The sequence below is a fragment of the Bos javanicus genome, chromosome 5 (genome assembly GCF_032452875.1).
Source record: "Bos javanicus breed banteng chromosome 5, ARS-OSU_banteng_1.0, whole genome shotgun sequence".
Taxonomy (NCBI): Eukaryota; Metazoa; Chordata; class Mammalia; order Artiodactyla; family Bovidae; genus Bos; species Bos javanicus.
This window is the reverse complement of record NC_083872.1, coordinates 103,686,900-103,708,065: the sequence shown is the minus strand read 5'-3', so window position 1 is coordinate 103,708,065 and position 21,166 is coordinate 103,686,900. Positions and strand designations below refer to the sequence as shown.

The 21,166-nt window shown below is 52.9% G+C and overlaps 2 protein-coding genes across 4 annotated transcripts in view; one reads left to right on the top strand and one right to left on the bottom strand.

The window, feature by feature from the left end:
- Positions 1 to 1,029: 1,029 nt before the first annotated feature.
- RBP5 (retinol binding protein 5) lies at positions 1,030 to 6,460 on the bottom strand. Of its 3 annotated transcripts, none has more exons than XM_061418034.1 (5): positions 6,151 to 6,460; positions 5,568 to 5,690; positions 5,085 to 5,263; positions 1,851 to 1,952; positions 1,030 to 1,396 (listed from the first exon to the last, which is right to left on the bottom strand). In XM_061418034.1, the coding sequence occupies exons 2-5, from the start codon at positions 5,638 to 5,640 to the stop codon at positions 1,343 to 1,345; spliced, it is 408 nt and encodes a 135-aa protein (XP_061274018.1). In that variant the 5' UTR covers positions 5,641 to 5,690; positions 6,151 to 6,460; the 3' UTR covers positions 1,030 to 1,342. The 3 variants fall into 3 exon arrangements, with proteins under 3 accessions (XP_061274018.1, XP_061274019.1, XP_061274017.1); XM_061418035.1 differs by having other exon boundaries at positions 5,568 to 5,648; positions 6,123 to 6,459; XM_061418033.1 differs by having other exon boundaries at positions 5,568 to 5,648; positions 6,151 to 6,452.
- Positions 6,461 to 7,349: 889 nt separating this feature from the next.
- Positions 7,350 to 21,166, top strand: part of CLSTN3 (calsyntenin 3) — a 29,904-nt gene continuing 16,087 nt past the window's right edge. Inside the window, exons 1-12 of the mRNA XM_061418032.1 lie at positions 7,350 to 7,705; positions 10,074 to 10,196; positions 10,633 to 10,828; positions 12,267 to 12,475; positions 12,732 to 12,881; positions 13,348 to 13,533; positions 14,672 to 14,953; positions 15,744 to 15,856; positions 18,941 to 19,103; positions 19,967 to 20,023; positions 20,710 to 20,867; positions 20,993 to 21,141. Coding sequence (XP_061274016.1) covers positions 7,366 to 7,705; positions 10,074 to 10,196; positions 10,633 to 10,828; positions 12,267 to 12,475; positions 12,732 to 12,881; positions 13,348 to 13,533; positions 14,672 to 14,953; positions 15,744 to 15,856; positions 18,941 to 19,103; positions 19,967 to 20,023; positions 20,710 to 20,867; positions 20,993 to 21,141 — 2,126 coding nt within the window. The 5' untranslated portion in view covers positions 7,350 to 7,365. The remainder of the gene's footprint in view (positions 7,706 to 10,073; positions 10,197 to 10,632; positions 10,829 to 12,266; positions 12,476 to 12,731; positions 12,882 to 13,347; positions 13,534 to 14,671; positions 14,954 to 15,743; positions 15,857 to 18,940; positions 19,104 to 19,966; positions 20,024 to 20,709; positions 20,868 to 20,992; positions 21,142 to 21,166) is intronic.

Below are 21,166 nucleotides of genomic sequence, written 5' to 3'. Positions count from 1 at the left end.
TGACCCAGGGATTGAACCTGGGTCTCCTGCAGCTCCTGCTTTGGCAGGTGGATTCTTTACTACTGTGCCACCTGGGAAGCCCAGCCATATCATTAAACAAGGATGTCACGGCCAACATCGAGTCTGGCCCTCCAAAAGTGAATTTCTGAGCCCAGAGGGTACCCAGGAAGAACAATGCCTGCAATCCAGCAGCTGTCAGGCTGCAGTGACTCCTTACGGTCCATCAATTGAGGAACTAAGGATGTGAAAATCAAATCAAATCAAATCAAATTGCAGGATGTTGCCCCCAGATAGCTGAGCTGCATATGAAAGGAATGCTTTCAGTAAGCCCAGGCTCTTGCATCTTCCCATACATAGAAAAGGGCTAAATTCCTTAACTTGAGATATCTGGTTTTCCTTAATTAACAATAATCTTTTGATGTTCAGACTACCTGCCCCTTGTTGCAAAACTTCTACATAACCTGACTGACAACCCCCACACCCCAACAGTTCTCAGGGTCACCTAAGATGCTGTCTTTTGGGTCTGAAGTCTTAAGAATTCTCACCAAATAAAACATAACTCTGAACTTTCAGTGACTATTTTTAAGTGGACACCTTCATCTGTTTTCCTTTTCAGTCCTTTTTGACCCTCTTGTTGCCTGTCCTTCCCAAAGCAGACGTGGAGACCAGCTCACTATTTAGAAACTTTCCGCCTCCCCTGGCACCAGATAAAGGTCTCACCCTGACCCATTCCTCCTCCCCAACATGTAGGATGCAAGCATATGATTGGCAAGGCTCATTAGGTGTCAGTCAACATGTCTGTTGAACTCTGTGTGGCTGGGGCCATGCCTTGGGCCTGGTTCTATTCAGCCCAGGGAATTTCTCAAGAAGAAGGACAAGGAACTGGACAAGAGCCCCAATAGCTCCTGCTTAGATTCTTGAGAGTCCAGTCACTCTTTCTCAAAAGCTCCACCAGGATGGAGTTTCCACTAATGCTCCAGTGCATGAAGCTGAGTGCTTTCTTAGATGGAAAATAAGAGGCCAAATGAATGAAAGAGAGTGGAAGTCCGTTATTCTCAAAGGCCCTTTCCCTTTGTGTGTTTCTCTCATCCAGGAGGCAGACCTTGAGCTCGATATGAGGTCACTTTCGGGCAGTGGAATGTGAGAAGGAAAGTACTTTGGCCTGGGGGCTGCAAGTTATAGATTAACATGGGGCGGGGGAGGGGGACGCAGAAGCAGGGTGAGTGGCCTGGGACAGGGACTGCTGACCTGGGACCATCTGGGCTTGAAGGGGACACAGGAAAGAGGAATCTGGGGACTCTTGTGGTCCAGGAGGGGAGGAGGGCCCTCAGCTCCTCTCCGGCTATTTGACCTTCCTGAAGACACACTGGCACACTGCATCCCGTGCCGTCACTTCCTGGGGGCAGAGTAGGAATAATAAGGACAGAGAAGATTCTTACCAGCCACTCCCCTTTCTCAGTTTCTTGACCTCCACTGAATCCTTCAGGATACATCAGCTGGAGTGTGTGATATATGGGGAACTGTAACCTTTTTCCAAACCCTCAACTTTCCATCCCAGAGGAAGGAAGGGATCTGGTCAGGGAGCTGAAGTGGCTAAGTCTCCATGTCTCCGGTCATGATTTATGGACACGCATCGGACCTGCAGCCAGGGCCCACCATGGCCACTTGACTTCTTCCCCTCTCCACTCTTCCCAGGGCTCCCATGTTCCTTCCTTCCTTGCCTTCTTTGGCAGGGAGCGGGCTGGAGTAGTAGACTTACTTGATTTGGGCAAGGGAATGGGTCCTAGCTGGAGGCCCCCCTCCCAGACACACCCTCATGCATCTCCTCTCCCAGTCCCCACCCCTCTCACCTGATATAACATCTCTTCCTCCAGCCAGAGTCGCCAGCCCCGGTTAGGGACCTCTCCTTTCTGCACACAAACCAGCTGCTCCTCTTCCCAGGTGACTATGGTCTATGGAGAAAGCAGGAATAAAGGAAGACTGGGGGGGGTGTTGTAGGGTACCCCAAATGCATCGCCTTACTCTGCTGGGCTGCCCCCACGCCCTGCATCATAGCAGACGCTGTCTTGCTCCAGCCCCTTCCTTCTGAGTGACTCAGCAAAACTCCCCTCCCCTCCTACTCCTAAAGGCCACTGGAAGGGGCCCCACACTGTGTGACAGTGCCCATTTGGGTAGAGGGGGATGAAGCAGGATAATCTCGGGGTTGGGGGAGATGAAACTGGGGGTTCAGTGATGAAGAATGGAGAATTTGTCCTCTGATACTTCTGGCTGACCTGGAGGAGACTTTGGGAAAGAAGGGAGATTGGTTGGGAGACAACCAGGGAATCTCTTTTCTCCTCTTTCTCAGTCTCAAGGGCAGCTGCAATGTCCTTGAGAATGAAGGGTCAACTCCCCAAATCAGAGCTGAGTGGACCAGAGCTAGGCATTCCAAGCAGCGTTATTTGGACCCCCAATAGTCTATGTGTGTGCTTAGTTGCTCAGTCATGTCTGATTCTTTGTGACCCCATGGGCTGTAGCCCGCCAGGCTCCTCTGTCCATGGGACTTTTCGGGCATGACTACTGGAATGGGTTGCCATGTCCTCCTCCAGGGGATCTTCCCAACCCATGGATCGAAACCCCGTCTCTTGTGTCTCCTGCTTTGGCAGGTGGATTCTTTATCACTAGTGCCACCTGGGAAACCCCAATAGGATAGGCCCTACCCAAACCAGGAGTTCAGAATCTTATGTGTGTTTTTTTTTGCCATGGCTTGTAGGATCTTAGTTCCCCAAGAAGGGATGGAACCCAGGCCCTCAGCAGTCAAAGCTCGGAGTCCTAACCACTGGACCGCCTGGGAATTTCCAAGGAGCTCAGAATCTTGATCGGTTAGAGGAGAGGTCAGTAGGTATTATATCTGTGATGCCAACAAGACTGTTGGTGATGGGAGCAGAGAGGGAAGAGCTGAGTCTTCAAGGAAGGGAGTTAATTAGATTGGAGATAATGGGAACTTTCTAGCAAGTAAAGAAACAGAGGTAAGGAAGACGAGTAGATAGTTGTGAGGGGGCTCTAACCTAGTGTTTTTGTGGGGAGGCCCTTGGATGCTACATGGAGCGTGTGAACCTTACCTGGAACATAGCAGGTTGTCTGAAAGGGTTTAAGTTAGGGAGTGACATGGTCACTTTTACATTTTAAAAGTACTGTGGTTATGATAGGCAGAGTGGATTAGAGGAGAGTCAAGAATGGGAACCAATTTGGGGCACCAGATGAGAAATGAGGGCCTGAAATAAGGTGGTGTTAGAAAAGCTAGGAAGAAACAGATGACAGCTGTGTAAACAACTGATTCTCAATAGAAATGTAGTGAGACCTAAATGCTAGCCACATATATAATTTTAAAAATTTCTAGTAGCCACATTAGAAAAGCAAAAAGAAACAGGTGAAATTAATTTTAGTATTATATTTTATTCAACCTAAAATATTATAATTTTATTACATGTAATATATTATATATATTTTTAAACCTAAAATATTATAATATTTCAGCATGCAATCAATATACAATTTCTGATGTGTCTTATACTCTTGTTTGGTATTATCTTAAAAATCCAGTGTGTATTTCATACCGATAGCACATGTCAAATTTGGACCAGTTACATTTCAAATATCTTTATATGGTTAGTAGCTGCCATATTGGACAGCACAGAACAGTTATAAAGGCTTCTTGACTAATTACATGTGGTCCACATGTGCATGCGTGTGTGTGTGTGTGTGTGTGTGTGTGTGTGTGTGTGTGTGTATACACTCATTTGTTGGGAACACAGAGGTAAGGGAACATAAGGCAAAAACTGTGACTCCCAGGCTTTGTTCCTGCTGGTTGTTGCCATTGATGGAGACAGTAAATATAAAGGCAGGAAGAGGTCTGTGTAGGAAGATAATGACTTGGGCTTTGACCTTGGGGCATCCAGATGGAAACATTTTGCAGGCAGTTGAAACTTGGCCATGGAGCTCAGGTGGCACCTCTGACTGGAGAGTTTGTGTCTAGAGCAGTTTGTAGATTTCATTGAACACATGGGTGTATATGCTTTAGCCCATGGATAGTACACAGACAAGAGGGAGAAAGTCAAGACAAGATACTAGGGGATTGCAGCACTATTTGCAATAGCTAGGAAATAGAAGAAACGTAGATGGCCATCAACAGATGAATGGATAAGGAAGTTGTGGTACATATACACAATGGGATATGACTCCACTATAAAAAGGAACACATTTGAGTCAGTTCTAATGAGGTGGATGAACCTAGAACTTGTTATACAGAGTCAAGTAAGTCAGAAAGAGAAACACAAATATCGCATATTAATGCATATATAGAGAACCTAGAAAGATAGTACTGATGATCCTACTTGCAAGGCAGCAAAGGAGACACAGAGATTTTGGACACAGTGGGGGAAGGAGATGGTAGGATGATTTGAGAGAATAGCATTGAAATATATACATTGCCATAAGTAAAATAGATAGCCAGTGGGAGTTTGATGTGTGATGAAGGGAACCCAAAGCAAGTGCTCTGTGACAACCTAAAGGGGTGGGATGGTGAGGGAGGTGGGAAAGGGGCTTAAGAGGGAGGAAACATATGTTTACCTAATGTCGATTCATGTTGATGTATGGCAAAAAACATCACAATATTGTAAAGTAATTATCCTCTAATTTTAAAAAAAGATACTAGGGGAAAATCTCAGTTTAAGGGATTAATAGGGGAACGAGGGTCTGCAGAGGAGGTCAAAAGGAACACGAAAGAAGCAGAAAGGACAGCCTAGGAGCGGAGTTACAGAGGTTGAGAGAAGGGACTGTGGTGTCCACAGGGTCACAGGCTAGAGGGTGAGCACAGGCTTGCTCATTGGCCTGAGGGTAACCTGTTCCTGTTGCCCTTTTGGCTGGTGCTCAGAGTGGGCAGAGGAGACGCTGGAAAGAGTCAGGGATGGGTGGGTGACATCCCAGGGCAGGCTGCTGTAGTCATCGTTTCCTCTTGCTGCGACAGGTCATTTTATTTCACCCCCAGTTGTTGAGAGCCCCCATGCCCATCCACAGCCCCTTCCCACAGGCCTGAGAAAAGACACCTGGCATTTGCGTCCATCCACGGTCCTCAGGTCCTCCTCAAATTCCACTCCCACCTCGAATTCCAGAACGTAGTTCCGGAAGGTGCTGAGGGTTTTCACTGTCATGTGGTTGCCCCGCTGGTCAATCTCCTTGTCCGGCTTGAGCAGCAGGGCGATCTTCCGCAGAGCCATGTTGACATCTGTGGGGACCGTCTCTGAGCAAGGGTCTGAGTGAGGGTCCTTTTAGCGGGCCGGGGGCTTCCCCACCCACATCAGCAGCCTAGGGCTGGGAGCATCCCCTTGCCTGGGTCTAGGACTGTGGATTTACTCCCTCCTAGCAATGTCCCTGGCTAGTAAAGGGACCCAAGGCAGGTGCCAGCACCCCCTACCCCCTGCCTGTCTATAATGTCCAGACCCCAGCATCACCCCCTCCTCAATGGATTGGAGGCAGGAAGGGGGAGGGGAGGAGGGGAGTGAGAGGGTTGAGAGGGGCGAGGACATTACTCAGAGCTTGCAGGTAGTCCTCCAAGTTCTTCTGCGAGACAAAGCGGTAGTAGCCGGTGAGGTTGGGAGGCATGGTCCAGGCTGGCCAAGGTGGAAGTCAAGATTTCAGGAGAATGTAAGAGACTGGGGGAGGATGAAGTGGGTGTTGTCTGACAGGTGGGGCTGGGAGTCTCCCAGCCAGGCTCTGCACACATTGAGGCAGCCTGTGTAAGGTCCTAGCTACCAGGGTTTTTATAGCGCTGGGGGCCCTGCTGCAGTAAGAGCTCCTGCCAGACTTCCTCCCCCCTTCCCCCACGATGAGCGTGAGGCTGGTGTCCACAGCCCCAGAGATGGGCAGGGGACTTGGCAAGGCTGTGCTTGACCTCGGCTTTTCCTGAGGAAGGAACCTGGACCAGGACTGGGGGCTGTCAGTCAGGCAACACTTGAGCCTTTCCGAAGGTCAGTTCTGGCTTCCAGCCCAAGTGTGGAAGGCTTGGTCCGGAGGACCCCGGGGGCAGACTCCCCGGGGAGGGAGCCGACCTTACTGGATGGCGGGGAGGGACCTTTCGGACTCACCCAAGGATAAGTTCTAACAATGTCTCACCAAGGATTCCAAAAGGTATGAAGGGGAGGAAGAGGTGGGGAAAGAAGTGCAGACAGCCAGCTTGCCAGGAGCCCTAGTGAAGAAAATCCTCCAGCGCTGGCCCCCACAGCTTCGTCACACAGCTCTGCTGAGCTGGGGTCCCGACGCTGGAGCTCAGGACCCTGTCCTGCAGGACCGTGAGGAGGGAAGCAGAAAAACTGCAGAGGGGGCTGTCTGAGTTGCTGAGTTCAAAGTCTGGAGCAGAAGGTGAGGGAGGAGTTTGGCTGGCTGTTCTGGAGAACTCTACACTCTTTGGCTTGGGACCCAGGGATTTCCCCTCTCCCTCTGGAGTCGTGGATGGCACCATCAGCTACCCTCATTGCACAGTCCATGCTTCCCAGATGTGTTCCCTTGGAGGCGGAGGTGGTGTGCTCTAGCCTTACCCTCCCCCCTCCCCACCACACTACACCGCACTCTTCTCTGCCTCTCAGACCTACCAACTTTTCTGGCTTCTGAACCAACTAGGCTGGTTTGGGTCAACATGGTTTAAGATGAGAAATTTGGGGAGAGGGAGGCAGGCAGGGTAGACAGCAGGAAAAAATTCCACCTGGTGGTGAACTGTCCCGACAGGTGCCTGGGGGTGAGTGGGGGAGGTGGGGCACAGACATCTCGCTTTTCCTCGGGTCCCAGAGCTCGGTCCACCGACTTGCTGACCACCCCCTGGCTTCCTCAGAGACTCGGGGCTGGGACCTGAAAGGCTAGCATCTCTGGGGCTCAGGTTGTGGGTTTTACTTGGCGGTTCCCAGGAGGCACCCAGCAGGGTCCTGCTGATGGAATGGGCTGTGAAAAGAGGTTAATGCAGAGTTGGTGGTGGTGGTGGTGGTGGTGGGGTGACGTGGATACTTGTCCCTCCTCGCCTCCTTCAGATCTCCGTTTGACGTCTCCTCTTCCCACCCCCGGGCTTCTAGCTGCGCGATCCTCTCCCTGTCCCTCTTTTCCCCCACCTCCTCTACGGCTTTCCAGCTTCCTCCCCAGCCCCCGCAGTTCCCTTGCTCCCCCAAATTGCAGTCAGGGGAAAAAGCCCTAACACGTCCTCCCGCCCCTGCTCCCCAGTCCCATTGGCTCCCTCCCGCCCTGCAGCACCTGGCCCCCCCAGCCACCCGATTGGCCAGCGGCCCCATCAATCCTCGCCTGGCCGTGCTGACGTCATCCTGCAGTAGAGGGGATGGGGTGGGAATGAGAGAGAGAGAGAGAGTGAGGACGCCCGGCTCCAGAAGGAAGGAGCAGCAGCCACTGCCGGTTCCCCCCTGCCCAGCCGCCCAGGTTGGGGTCTGCCCGGGTCTGCCCTATGGACTAGGGTGGGCGGCAGGCTCCTTTCCATCTCTGCCCTGCTCTCTGCCCTCTCCCCTCCCCTCTTCGGAGAGCCCCTGCATCCCTTGCCCAAGGTGGAACAAGCAGGGCTCCAGGCTCTGGGGGCGAGCAATCGGGGCCCTGCCCTGCCTACACCACGCCATGACCCCCTTGCTGTTTCCCCTCTTGCTGGCCTCCCTGCTCCCCTCCAGCTCCTGTAACAAAGGTGAGTGTGGTGGTAGGGGGGTGGGGGCACAGAAGGAGGGGGTCTCAGGCCCCGCGATGTGGGGGTCGAGGCGGGCAGGCGCCCTTTAAGGCTCCCTGGGACACGACAGGTGGTTCTTCGCACCATCCCCCTTCCCACCCATTTTCTCAGACCTGTCCCCTTCTCTTCTCGCTGGCATCTCCAGAACCTCTCTCTGGTCCCTCCTCTCTGGTCCGTCTCTACCCATGTGCTTCTCTTGCTCCCAGGTTGGTCCCCATTCCCATCCTGGGGTCTGTATCTCCCCCCCCCCCCCACCATTGCTCCCTGCTGGAGCGATCTCGGGTCTCAGAAGGACCTGTTCCTGAGGGGGGTGATGGACCTCTCTGGGCGGGTCCCCGTTTCACGGGGTGTGCCGGCGCTGAGGGTGTGTGGCCACATCCATCTGATCCCTCTCCATCTCATCCCGGGGAGGAACTGTTCCCACAGTTCAGCAATTCGGAGCACGTATGTGTTGGCGTGTTCCTCTGCATCCATCCCCTTCCGCCTGCATACAGGGCTGGGCTGAGGGTTACCAGAGCTGCCCTCTCTGGCAGACGGCTGATAAATTTAGCTGGGTGAGGCTGTTAGAGGGGCCAGGAGAGAGGGAGGGGGTGAGGGCCAAGGGTTTAGGTAGGTGAAGACAGCAGGAAAGGGCAGAGGTGGGTGTGTGTGTGTGGGGGGGGTGCTAAAGAGTGGGGAAAGGGGAAGGGAGAAGGAGAAGGGAGGTGAAGCGTTGGAGGAGATGAGCAGGGGATGGACCAGGGTCAAGGTGGAGGCAAAGGAGAGGGAGAGAAATCAGGAAGAACAGGTGAGGAGAGGGCGAGGGGAAGAGCTCAGGAGGGAGGAGGTAGGGAGTCCAGGAGTCAGTGAGAGGAGATGGACACAAGGAGAGAGTCAGGGGTCAAGAGGAAGGAAGTGGGAAGACACAGGGCGAGGGTGCAGGGTGAGGAGTGGTGGTGAGCTGTGTGAAGCCTCTCCATCTTCAGCTCAGTCTCTGACCTCAGCTGGGCTTCTTAGCTTCCCAACACATCCTGTGCTGCCTTCTAGGCACCATCTGTGGCTTTCTCCTCTGCCCTAGGGAAGGGGGTTGTGGTGGTCCTCAGCGAGGAAGGGGCAGGCATACCAGATACCAGAAGGCTTTGGGGGTGTCACTGGAGGAAAGAATGGAACTCAGGATTTCTCGCTTACCATGACAAGCTGGGGATGAGTGTCCTTTGGGTGATTCAGTTTCTCTCTGATGATAAGTCTTCAGGTCTCAATGATGGGCCCTTGTGAATGTGCTTTGGGAGCTTGGTGCTTTGGCTTGATGGGATTCGATAGAGCAGGCAGTGGAAGTTGCGGTTGGGGGTGAAGTAGAGGGGGCTGGAGCCCACTGAGCCTTCCCCAGAGCCCCTCAGTGGTGAGTGGGCACTTGGTCCTGGGAGGAGACGGGATTGAGTTGAGTCTGGTAGTGGTTGAGGAGACATGGAGGCTGAGTGGGTTGCACTCCTGTCGTGGATTGGCTGGTGGTTGAAGGGAATAGGGGTGGGATAGGTGAGAATTAGGACTCAGCCGTGACTCTATAAGAAGGGGGTTCAGGGCGTGTGGGGTTTGGTGGCCTTCTGGGGGACATAGGAGTCAGCTGGTTATGATTATGAGTGTGTTCTTTTGGGTGTGAGGGCGAGAAGCAGGGAGGGGATTTGTCGAGTTTCTAGGCCAGTTCGATAATCCCTGAGGATGCCAGCTCTGCTGGGCCCCATCGTTTGGCATTGATTCCTCTGCTCCATCCCTGCCCCTCTCTGTCCCCCTCCCTCTGTCCTATATATCTCCCTTCTCCCTTCTCTCCTCTTTCCTCTCCTCTGGGAGAATGGCCTTAGGATGGGGCTTAGCCAGGAAAAGAAGGGAACAGGACCAAAATGGGGTGGTGGTCGTGGTGGAGAGGATCAACAACCAGGACCTCAGGAAACATCTAGTTTTCTTTTCCTAATCTCCACTCTGCCCTTAATCTATCCCTTCCCTTTCCCAGGGCCCTCTAATGGCCCATTGCTGCTCCCTGGAGGCCCAACAGCCACACTCCAGCACTTGAAATGCCTAAGAAAAGTCTCTATCCTCTGACCAGCTTTCCCAGGGGAGATGGCAGGACCTCTTCCTCCCCACAGGGCAGGCTGTTGCCATGGAAACTGTCTATCCAGTGACCTCTGACTCCTTTCATGGCTGATTTCTTGCCCTCAGCCCTTCCCGCTGTGGGTGCTTCTGCAGGGGCTGAAGAGGGTGGTGAGCCTGGAGTGTGCTGTCTAGGTCAACAGGGTTGTGTGGCCATGGAGGGCCAGCTCACAGGTGCTTCCTCTGCTCTCCCTGGGGGTGGGGTCAGCCAACAAGCACAAGCCATGGATTGAGGCAGAATACCAAGGCATCGTCATGGAGAATGACAACACGGTCCTGCTGAACCCACCGCTCTTTGCCTTGGACAAGGATGCTCCCTTGCGCTATGCAGGTAAGTGGGGCTGGGGCAGGGCAGGGTGGGTGGGACAGAGAGAAGTGGGCGGGAGGGCAGGGGCAAGGGAGGAGGGGGGAGGTCCTGGGAGGGAGAGCAGTACTTGGGCAAAGTGGAAGACGGAGGCTCCAGGAGGGAACCCGGCGATGGTGAAGAGCAGTCGCACAGTAAAGTGAGTCAGCGGAGGATGTGGGCAGGCAGGGGTTAACACACCCAGATTTTGCCAGCTCTCAGAGCTGGTGGCTCAGAGGTTGTGCTCAGGGAACCTGGGGTTGGAGTGAATGTTCGATAATTAGTGCTTTTCCATGTGCAAGAAAAAGGACTGGGTCTGGGAGGAGAGGTGAAGTAGGGGCCTGGGGGGAGGTTGGCGAGTGATGGAAGGAGACCCTGGAAGTGGAGCAGGAACCTCATCCTTGTCCCCCCCGCCCCCGGCCAGGTGAGATCTGTGGCTTCCGGCTCCATGGGTCCGGGGTGCCCTTTGAGGCCGTGATCCTGGACAAAGCGACAGGAGAAGGGCTGATCCGGGCCAAGGAGCCGGTGGACTGCGAGGCCCAGAAGGAGCACACCTTCACCATCCAGGCCTACGACTGCGGCGAGGGCCCGGATGGGGCCAACACCAAGAAGTCCCACAAGTGAGCACGCCCTGCCCCTGCCCTTGCCCTCTGCTGCAGGTCCCCCCGCCACGGCCAGGCCCCTCACTTCCCTCTGTCCTCACCATCTTGACGATCTATCCCCTCCCCTCTCTGTTCATGAGGTTTAGGAGCCTTCAGCCAAGGGGGATAGGAGCATGTGGTGAAGCTCAGTGGGACCAGTCTGGGCTCTGTCTCTTTTGACCGTGGACAGCTTCTTAGTCTTTCTGGATTTGCTTTCGCTTGTCTGTAAAATGGAGCAATGATGATGCCTGCTTCTTCAGGTCACTGTGAAGATGAAAGGAGATGGTTTGTGTCAAAAGCAGGCACCGCAGTGCCTGCCAGTTGGGAGAGGATCCAATACACAGAGACAGGATGCTAAGAGAGCGAGGAGGAGGATGGCACTTCAGTACACACCCGGATTCCTTCCCACTGCCCGGCACTGTGTGTACCACACTCACACACAGAATGTGCACTATGCACGTGCACAGCAGTGGGTGAGAGTGGGCAGGAAGGAGGCTGGGACTCGGGACTCCTACCTCTGTCTGCTCCCAGCTCACTTCTCACTTGAGAATGGTGGGAAGGTGGGCGGTCTGGTCTCCCGGGCCACTGTGAGGCGCTGGATATAAACTGCTTTACGTGATGACTCAATTTCCCATTTGGAGATAGGACCTTTGCCTCTGGGCTTTGGGTGCCTGGATCTGGGCTGGGGGCAAGGCTCAGCATGAAGGGTTTAGCCCCAGCCCCAGCTCCTCTGCTTGCCCCATGGGGGCAGGAGTGGGGAGTGGCCACAGCTCACTGCACACATCAGATGACTTGAGACTTTGGTACAAAACCACTTCCCTGAATATGTGTGTGTGCTCAGTTGCTCAGTTGTGTCCGACTCTGCGACCTTATGGACTGTAGCCCCCCAGGCTCCTCTGTCCATGGGGTTCTCCAGGCAAGAATACTGGAGTGGGTTGCCATGCCCTTCTCCAGGGGATCTTTCAGACCTAGGGATCGAATCTGTGTCTCCTGCTTCTCCTGCATTGCAGGCAAATTTTTTACCGCTTAGCCACTGGGGAAGCCACTTCCCTGAATATGGTTGGTTTTATTTTGGCTTTTACTCTGCATCTGCCTTGACTGGACCTGATTTCATGAAAAAACAACCTGCCGGATTCAGAATCCTGTCTTATGCATCTTGCCATCCTATCCTTTAATATTCTGTACAGAAGTCATCAAAACCAGCCACTGATGGCCCCCAGGGTCATTTTCACCCTGTACATCAGTCACCCTTTCTCCTGAGGTTCCTCTCCCTTTGTGGTACCTGGTACCCCTGAATGGGGGACGGATGAACGTGACCAGGCTCTGGGTCACACTGGTTCCATCTCCTTGGCTTCTGGTGTGGACTCCCATCTGTGGCTGACCCTTCCTTCTTCTCTTTTTGCTCTGGCACCCGCAGGGCCACCGTACATGTGCGGGTCAACGACGTGAACGAGTTTGCCCCGGTGTTTGTGGAGCGGCTGTATCGCGCGGCAGTGACCGAGGGGAAGCTGTATGACCGCATCCTTCGGGTGGAGGCCATTGATGGCGACTGCTCCCCCCAGTACAGCCAGATCTGCTATTACGAGATCCTCACACCCAATACCCCCTTCCTCATCGACAATGACGGTGAGTCCAGCCCCTGCCACCCCAGCTGCTCAGCCCTGGGCGCCCACATCCTTCGTGATGCCCTGGGGCTGCGCCCTCCACTTGTTCTGCCCCTCACCTCCTCATTCCTCACCCTGCTTCCCAGACATGGAACTTCTTTCCCCAGATTCTTTCCTGCCTGCTTCCTGCTGCCTAATTCACCTGCCCTAAAGTTAGCTCCTGAGTCCTCCCCCGGACCTCCTCTAGTGCCCCTGATCCTCTCTGTCCCCTACCCCAGGGAACATTGAGAACACGGAGAAGCTACAGTACAGTGGTGAGAAGCTCTACAAGTTCACAGTGACGGCTTATGACTGCGGGAAGAAGCGGGCGGCGGACGATGCTGAGGTGGAGATCCAGGTGAAACCCACCTGTAAACCCAGCTGGCAAGGTGAGGAGCTATGCTTTGGGGCCCATGATCCATCCTTCACCTTGGTTTCCCTCTTCCTCCCTTCTGACAAACCACAGGGGCCAGGCTAGGAGCTCGGGAGGGATATATGGGGGGCCACCTGATGCGAAGAGTTGACTTATTAGAAAAGGCCCTGATGCTGGGAAAGATTGAGGGCAGGAGGAGGAGGGGATGACAGAGGATAAGATGGTTAGGTGGCATCATCGATTCAATGGATATGAACTTGGGCAAACTCCGGGGGATGGTGAAGGATAGGGAAGCCTGGTGTGCTACAGTCCATGGGCGTGGACACGACTAAGCAACTGAACGACAACATTTAGGGGGCAGACTTGTAGCTGTCTCCCCTGGCTGGCCATTTTCATAGGAACCCAAGACCATCAGCAGAATGGGTAGGAGGGGCTGCCTTAACCGGCTCTGCTCCACTGCCTGCTCCCTCTCACCCCTGCAGGCTGGAACAAAAGGATTGAATATGCACCAGGCGCCGGGAGCTTGGCTCTGTTCCCTGGTATCCGCCTGGAGACCTGTGATGAACCTCTCTGGAACATTCAGGCCACCATAGAGCTGCAGACCAGCCATGTGGCCAAGGGCTGTGACCGTGACAACTACTCAGAGCGTGCACTGCGGAAACTCTGCGGTGGGTGTGATCCCCTGTGGCCCTCCCCCCATCCTCCCTGCCTGTGCCCATTGCCATTCCCCAGCCTTTTCCTGACCCTCCTCTACCTCTCTTAGGAATCTGTCGTGGGACTTCCCTAGCAGTGCAGTGGTTACAACTACATGCTTTTCATTGCAGAGGGCACAGGTTCAATCCCTGGTTTGGGAACTAAGATCTTGTAAGCCATGCCGTGCCACCAAAAACAAGAAGAATCTGTTTTACATCTTCCTTTGCCCATCCATAAGTGGAGTGAAAGTTGCTCAGTTGTGTCCAACTCTTTGCGACCCTATGGACTTTATAGTCCATGGAATTTCCCAGGCCACAATACTGGAGTGGGTAACCTTTCCCTTCTCCAGGGATCTTCCCAACCCAGGGATCAAACCCAGGTCTCCTGCATGGCAGGCAGATTCTTTACCAGCTGAGCCACAAGGGAAGCCCAAGAATACTGGAGTGGGTAGCCGATCCCTTCTCCAGTGGATCTTCCTGACCCAGAAATGAAACTGGGGTCTCCTGCATTGCAGACGGATTCTTTTTCAACTGAGCTATTAGGGAAGCCCATCCATAGATGTATATATATCAGAGCTTCCCAGGGAGCGCTAGTGGTAAAGAGCCCACCTGCCAATGCAGGAGACATAAAAGAGACTCATGTTTGATCCCTGGGTGGGGAAGATCCCCTGGAGGAGGGCACGGCAACCCACTTCAGTATTCTTGCCTGGAGAATCCCATGGACAGAGGAGCCTGGTGGGCTGCAGTCCATGGGGTTGCAAAGAGTTGGATACGACTGAAGCGACTTAGCATAGCACACAGAGACGTCTATATCTATGGGGGTTGTGGTGTGTGGTTGTCTCTTGTGGCCCAAAGAGCACATAAACATGTGGTTGGCAAAGATGCATGATTATGGCCCAAGAAAATCACCAGATACAATACGGAACAATGGCAGGGAGCAATGAAGAGCTGGAGGAGCTGAGGTCACTGGAGAGCTATTCCTAGCCCTTCCTTTCTCGTCTGAGAGGCCAGAGGAGGTGGTGGAAGTAGCTGTAGGGGGTCTTTTCCTGCCCGCATCCCGTCCCCCATCTGCTGCCTCTCGGCTCCGACACCTGTGCTTCTGGGGCTCCTGCAGGCGCAGCCCCCGGGGAGGTGGATCTACTGCCCATGCCTGGCCCCAATGCCAACTGGACGGCGGGCCTCTCGGTGCACTACAGCCAGGACAGCAGCCTCATCTACTGGTTCAACGGCACCCAGGCGGTGCAGGTGCCCCTGGGGGGCGCTGCGGGGCTGGGCTCCGGGCCCCCGGACAGCCTCAGTGACCACTTTACTCTGTCCTTCTGGATGAAGCACGGTGTCACTCCCAACAAGGGCAAGAAGGAAGAGGAAACCATCGTGTGTAACACCGTCCAGAACGGTGAGCCTTCCTCGGGGCGCCCGTCTGAGCATGGGGAGGACTGGCTTTGTGTCCGGCCTCTGTCACTGTCCAGTTGGTGGCTGTGGGTGGGTCATTTCTCTCTCCCTTCGTACGTAAGATAGCAGTGCTCGTTTCACAGTCCCAGTAGGACGAGCTGAGATCCTACTGCTCTCTGCGTGATAGGACTGCTCACCGCCCTTCTCATTTGTAGCTGCCCAATCGCTTTACATCCCCTGTGTAGTAGACTGCCCCCCAGTCTGCTCCCTATAGAGCCCCCTATCAGAATGGAAGAGCCTGAGTAATGCTGTGCTTCATTCTTTCCCTTCCACCACCACCCTGGCCTCCTCGTATAAGGGCTCATGAGCTCCAGCCTCCAGAACCCCCTTCTTTCTATGGCAGGGGGATGTCCCTCTCAGGGGGGCTCGGCCTTGACTTACTCTTTCATTTCTGCCTCTTCTCAGAGCTCATTTCTCTTGATCTGAAAAGGATCAGTACCCATGAAGTTTGTATTAACCAAAGGAACAGTAAAGATCTGGGTAGGGACAGGCTGGTCACTGTCTCACCTCAGCCAATCAGAGTGCCTGAGAAAAGCCCAACATTGGACTCTGTGTGTATGTGTGCGAGTCTCAGAGAGAGCTGGAGAGAGAGTGACAGATCCTGAAGAATTAGAGAGAGACAGAGAGAACCTGAAGGAATAAAGAGAATCCAGGGAGCCCTCCCTTCTGGCACTTTGAATCTGTTCTTGCCTCCAGTGCTGTGTTTGACTCCTGTCCCCATCCTCTGCCCCCAGAGGACGGCTTCTCTCACTACTCACTGACTGTCCACGGCTGCAGAATTGCCTTCCTCTACTGGCCTCTGCTTGAGAGTGCCCGGCCAGTCAAATTCCTCTGGAAGCTGGAGCAGGTGAGGCTGGAGCCAGGCTCCTGGGAAAGCTGGGTGGGTGTAACTTGCTTTCAGGGGAGGAGGTCCTAGGGCAGGGCTGGGCATTTTCTGGGTTGCCCTGTGCCCCTTTTTTCAATCTCCACTTTCAGTTCCTGACTATTCTTACATCCCCCTGCTCTCAGCCCCGGCTCCATTCTCTGGTTCTCTTTTCCTAAGGCTTGTCTCCTGCAGAAAGCACTCCTGGGTTAAAAGCACATAGGGAACAAATTACTACTAGCACCAAACCAACCAACCATCCATCTCGCTTGTTTTATTTCATCTCTTTCTTATCTGGAAACTTAGTAGTGTGGATTCCAAACTCTCAAGCAGTTAGCATGTTGTAATCAAGGAAATAAGTAACCTAGGGTACACAGATTGGGTTTTGGGCTTCCCTGGTGGCTCAGATGGTAAAGAATCTGCATGCAATGCAGGAGACCTGTGATCCCTGGTTTGGGAAGATCCCTTGGAGAAGGGAACAGCTACACATTCTGATATTCTTGCCTGGAAAATTCCATGGGCAGAAGAGCCTGGCAGGCTACAGTCCTTGGGGTCGCAAAGAGTAGACACAACTGAGCGATTGAACACATATATGTATATAAATTCTCACTATTATTCATGATTATGAGGGATAAATAAAATGAGCAAAAAAAGAAAAATCTTCTGAGCTAACAGTTGCAGCCTCTTCTTTATTCATCTCCAAGCTGACCACAGGGACCATAGGGACTAATTGAGTTTCCATCTCCTTCTGTTTTTCTTGTAAGCCCTGGTGGAGTGGCTGAGTAAGCAAATGGCTGAAAAAAGGCAGGAAGTGGAAGAGAGAGAAACGGGAATGAAAACCCACAAACTCAATAATTGAGGGCTACCTACAAAAGCTTCTGTTTTCTGTGGCACTCTTTTAAAGAGATAGTCTGCCATCTGCTTCTTCTTGATCTTTCCCCCGAATTGCTAATATTGGTAACATTCCTCTTTCTATTTTTATTTTATTTATCCTTATTTATTTAACAAAGATTTAGAAAATACAAGTACCTTGCCATTCTGCTAGGTTATGGAGATACAATGCGATCTAAGATGGAATGAAATCTCTGCCTTCATTGAGCTTACATTTTAGTTGGGGAGATAGATTTTTAAAAGTAAGAAGACATGTAGTAAGAGCTTCCCTGGTGGCTTAGATGGTTTAGAATCCACCTGCAATGCAGGAGACCCAGATTCAATCCCTAGGTTGGGAAGACCCCTTGGAGAAGGGAATGGCTACCCACTCCAGTATTCTGGCCTGGAAAACTCTATGAACAGGGAAGCCTGGTGGGCTACAGTCCATGGGGTCGTAAAGAGTCAGACATGACTGAGCAACTAACACTTTTACTTTTCAGACATAATAAAAATGATAAATTGTGCTAATGCTCTGAAAGAAGAAGCAAGGACCCGAGGTAGAGAATAGGAGGCAAGGAGAGGGGAAGTCATCTCAGACTGGACGTTCAGGGAAGGCCTGATGGAAGTGAAATGTAAGCTCATCCTGAAGAGTCCGGGTAGAGGGAAGAGCAGATGCAAAGGTCCTGAGGCAGAAAAGTGTTCAGCATGTTTCAAGCATGGGAAGAGGGCCAGGCAGTTAGAGCACAGTGAAAAGGGCAGACACCGGATTTGAGGCTGGTGAGTTGGGCAGTGATCAGGTGTACGGTGGACTTTGTTAGCTAAAGTCGTTTGGATTTTGTGCTATGAGAGATGGGAAGTCTTTTGAAAGATTTATAGCTGGGATGTGCCTGATCAGACTCACATGTTAAGAGGATCCTTTTGTATATGTATAACTACTTTACTTTGCTGTACACCTGAAACTGGGGCTTCCCTGGTGGCTCAGTGATAAGGAGCCTGCCTGCCAGTGCAGGAGACGTGGGTCCAATCCCTGGGTGGGGAAGAACCCCTGGAGAAGGAAATGGCAACCCTCTACATTATTCCTGCCTGGAAAATCCCATGGACAGAGAAGACTGAAGGGCTGCAGTCCATGGGTCTGCAAAAGAGTTGGACATGACTTAGTGACTAAATAGCAACATCACCACCTGAAACGAATGCAACATTGTAAACCAACTATTCTCCATATTAAAAAAAAGAGTTCTAAATTTTGAAGGTGTTGCTCCACCAAATTTGGGATGTATTTCTCAATTAAAGATAAATTTCTGTTGCAAAAATATTAATAATTTTTCTAATTATGCATCTGAAAAGATTGGTTACAAGTAATGTATTTAATTTGCAATTAGCTGTGATTTTTCTATAATTGTCATTTATATTTGGGAACATTTGTGAAGTGAGGAGAATCCAATCTTTTCAAGAATAATGACTTGTTAGTGAATACTGTTTGACAACATTAAATTTGGTAGTGATTTAAACGTTGGAAAAAGGAAGGCAATCCCTTTGGGAACTATGAGAGGAGGATATCAGAGAGAACTGAGTGTAAGTGCTCAGGTGAGGGTGTTGCAACAGTACACACGAAAAAGGTTGGGAGGACTTCCCTGGTGGCCGAGTGGTTAAGACTTTGCCTTCCAGCACAGAGGGTGCAGGTTCCATCCCTGGTGGAGAAGCTAACATCCCACATGCCTTGGGGCCAAAAAACCAAAACATAAAACAGAAACAATGCTGTAATAAATTCAATACAGAGTTTAAAAATGATCTACATAAAAAATAGTCTAAAAAGGAAAAAAAAAAGAAAGACAGGATGGGAATGATGTGTGGACATGGAGACTGAAGAAAACTGCACAGAAACCCATAGCTTTTAGTTCTGCTGGACTCGGGATGGGCAGCACCTGCCAAAGGACACTGTGGTGCTCCTCTTAGGAATGTTGATGGAGTTAAAGGTTTAGAGAAAGAGTGGAATTTTAGGTAGTTTAGGTATGAGGTTGAGCCTGGTCCATTCTGGGCAAGGATTCCTTGAGCTGGGTCTGCAGCAATTCACTGCAAGCCCTGTTGATAGACCAGGGAATATGAAGGACTGTCTCCTGCCCCCCAGGGGATGGGGCAGTGCCTGGGGCTCCTTCCTGGGGATGCAGTAACCGAGGGCTTCCTGCCCTTCCCCGTTCCCAGGTCTGCGATGACGAGTGGCACCACTATGCTTTGAATCTCGAGTTCCCCACGGTCACACTCTATGCAGATGGCATCTCCTTCGACCCCGCCCTCATCCACGACAATGGTCTCATCCACCCGCCTCGAAGGGAGCCTGCGCTCATGATTGGGGCCTGCTGGGCTGGTAAGTCCCCCTGCCTCAACCCCAAGCTTCTCCACGGAGGCGCTCATGGTAGAGGGGCCCAGTGGTTGGTGGAGGAGCAAGGGCAGCTTGACCTTATGACCTCGTCTCCCTGAAGTGGGGCAGGGAGGCTGGGAAAGCTCTCCGCTGGAGGAGACCACCGCCCCTCTGGTCTCCTGCCTGCTGGACTAGTCATCCCCTCTGACTCGGCCATCACCAGCATCTCACTTTCTGTACCTGCAGCCAATTCATACTATGATCCGTCCCCGTCATAATTTCACAGCCTGTTCCTCTGCTGGAGGAGGAACCCTGCAGAGAGTCAGCAACCTTCCAACTTTTAAGCTGTTTCTTTCATTTTTTTCCTTCTGGGATGGTGTGTGTGTGTGTGTGTGTGTGTGTGTATGCGGTGTGTGTGTGGTGTTTGTGTACATGTAGTGTGTGTATGTATGTAGTGCATATGGTTTGTGTGTATAGTGTGTGTGTGGTGTGAATGTAGTGTGTGTGTGGTGTGTCTGTATGTAGTATGTGGTACGTTTGTGTATATGGTGTGTCTAAGTGGTGTGTATGTAGTGTGTGTATGTGGTATGTTTGTGTGTGTGGTGTATGTATGTATGTAATGCATGTGGTTTGTATGGTGTATGTGTGTGTGTGGGGGGTACCAGAGCCCTTGTATTTCCTCAGCAGCATATTTGGGTTTTGTCTACAACAGAGGCCCGAGATAACCTCAGACAAGACAAAAGAAGGGTTGGGACTCAGTTAGAGGTTCAAGTCCTACATGGCCAGGGGCAGCCCGAGGAAGACCTCCCCAGCCTCCCTGTCAGTCTGGCCCCGCCTCCTTGGGCTCACTGGCACTCTTTCTCCCCCAGAGGAGAAGAACAAAGAGAAGGAAAAGGGAGGTGACAACAGTACGGACGCCACAGCAGGTACTTCCGTGTGAGACCCGAGGCCGCTGAGCTCGCGTCTCAGCCTGGCGCTCTGGGCTCCGCGTCCGCGCGGTCCTACCCGGCCTTGCGCTTCACCGCCTCGCGCGCCACCGGGGTTACAGCCTCCGAGCGGCGTGGCCAGGCGGAGAGAGTGCAGCCGGATGGAGCCGGCTGGGAGCCGGTGTCCTCTTCTGTCCACAGAGTGACATCCAGGGTTCCCGTGCTGGCTTTCCGCGTGGCAGAGCACAGGGGGCAGGAGACGGCCACGCGGCCGGGAGAGCTGGGCATCCCTGAAGCTCCCACGCATCCCTGCCGGCGCCCCCCGCATGCACCGTGGAGATCCTCTCGCTTACTCTCCTCTTCCGCCTTGGGTCTCTTTCCTCCCTTTGGTCCTGCTTTCCTTCTTCTCTTTATCCTGGAAGCCTTTCTCATTCTGTGGCTTCTATTTTTCGCCTTCCGTCCCTCTCTGCCCCAGTTTTTATTCGTCTTCTCCCTCTCCCATCTTCCCTTAGCCTCACTTGCCTCTCATCCATCCTTCTTTTAGCCCTATCTGGCTTCTTTCCGTCTTCTTTCCCCAGCCTGCTGCTCTTTTTCTGTCTTGTTCTCAGCCTCTTCTACCTGGGGCCTCCTCCGCCCTCCCCTCTGACACCTCTTACCTCCCGCCCACCCCTGTGTTCCTGCCCTAGGAGACCCCTTGCCGATCCACCACTACTTCCACGGCTACCTGGCTGGTTTCAGCGTGCGCTCAGGCCGCCTGGAGAGCCGTGAGGTCATCGAGTGCCTCTATGCATGTCGGGAGGGGCTGGACTATAGGGATTTCGAGAGCCTGGGCAAAGGCATGAAGGTATCGCCCCTTCCTCTGGCCCCCTCCCTCCGGGCATGCTCCCTGCCCCCGCCCCGCCCCACCCCACCCCCTTGGCTCCCTTCCTCTCCGTCCTGCTCTCAGCCCTGTCTGTGTCTGGGGCCCAGGTCCACGTGAACCCCTCGCAGTCCCTGCTCACCCTGGAGGGGGATGATGTGGAGACCTTCAACCATGCCCTGCAGCATGTGGCTTACATGAACACTCTGCGCTTTGCCACGCCTGGCGTCAGGCCCCTGCGCCTCACCACTGCCGTCAAGTGAGTGTCTGGTGGGTGGGCAAGT

What these genes read in the sequence shown, in the direction of transcription:
- RBP5 (XM_061418034.1), bottom strand. Translation starts at nt 5,640, where the DNA reads ATGCCTCCCAACCTCACCGGCTACTACCGCTTTGTCTCGCAGAAGAAC. An exon ending in GGACTACCTGCAAGCTCTGA is followed by an intron (nt 5,264 to 5,567) that starts GTAATGTCCTCG and finishes CGGTCCCCACAG; the next exon opens with ATGTCAACATGGCTCTGCGG. An exon ending in TGGATGGACGCAAATGCCAG is followed by an intron (nt 1,953 to 5,084) that starts GTGTCTTTTCTC and finishes CTTTCTCCATAG; the next exon opens with ACCATAGTCACCTGGGAAGA.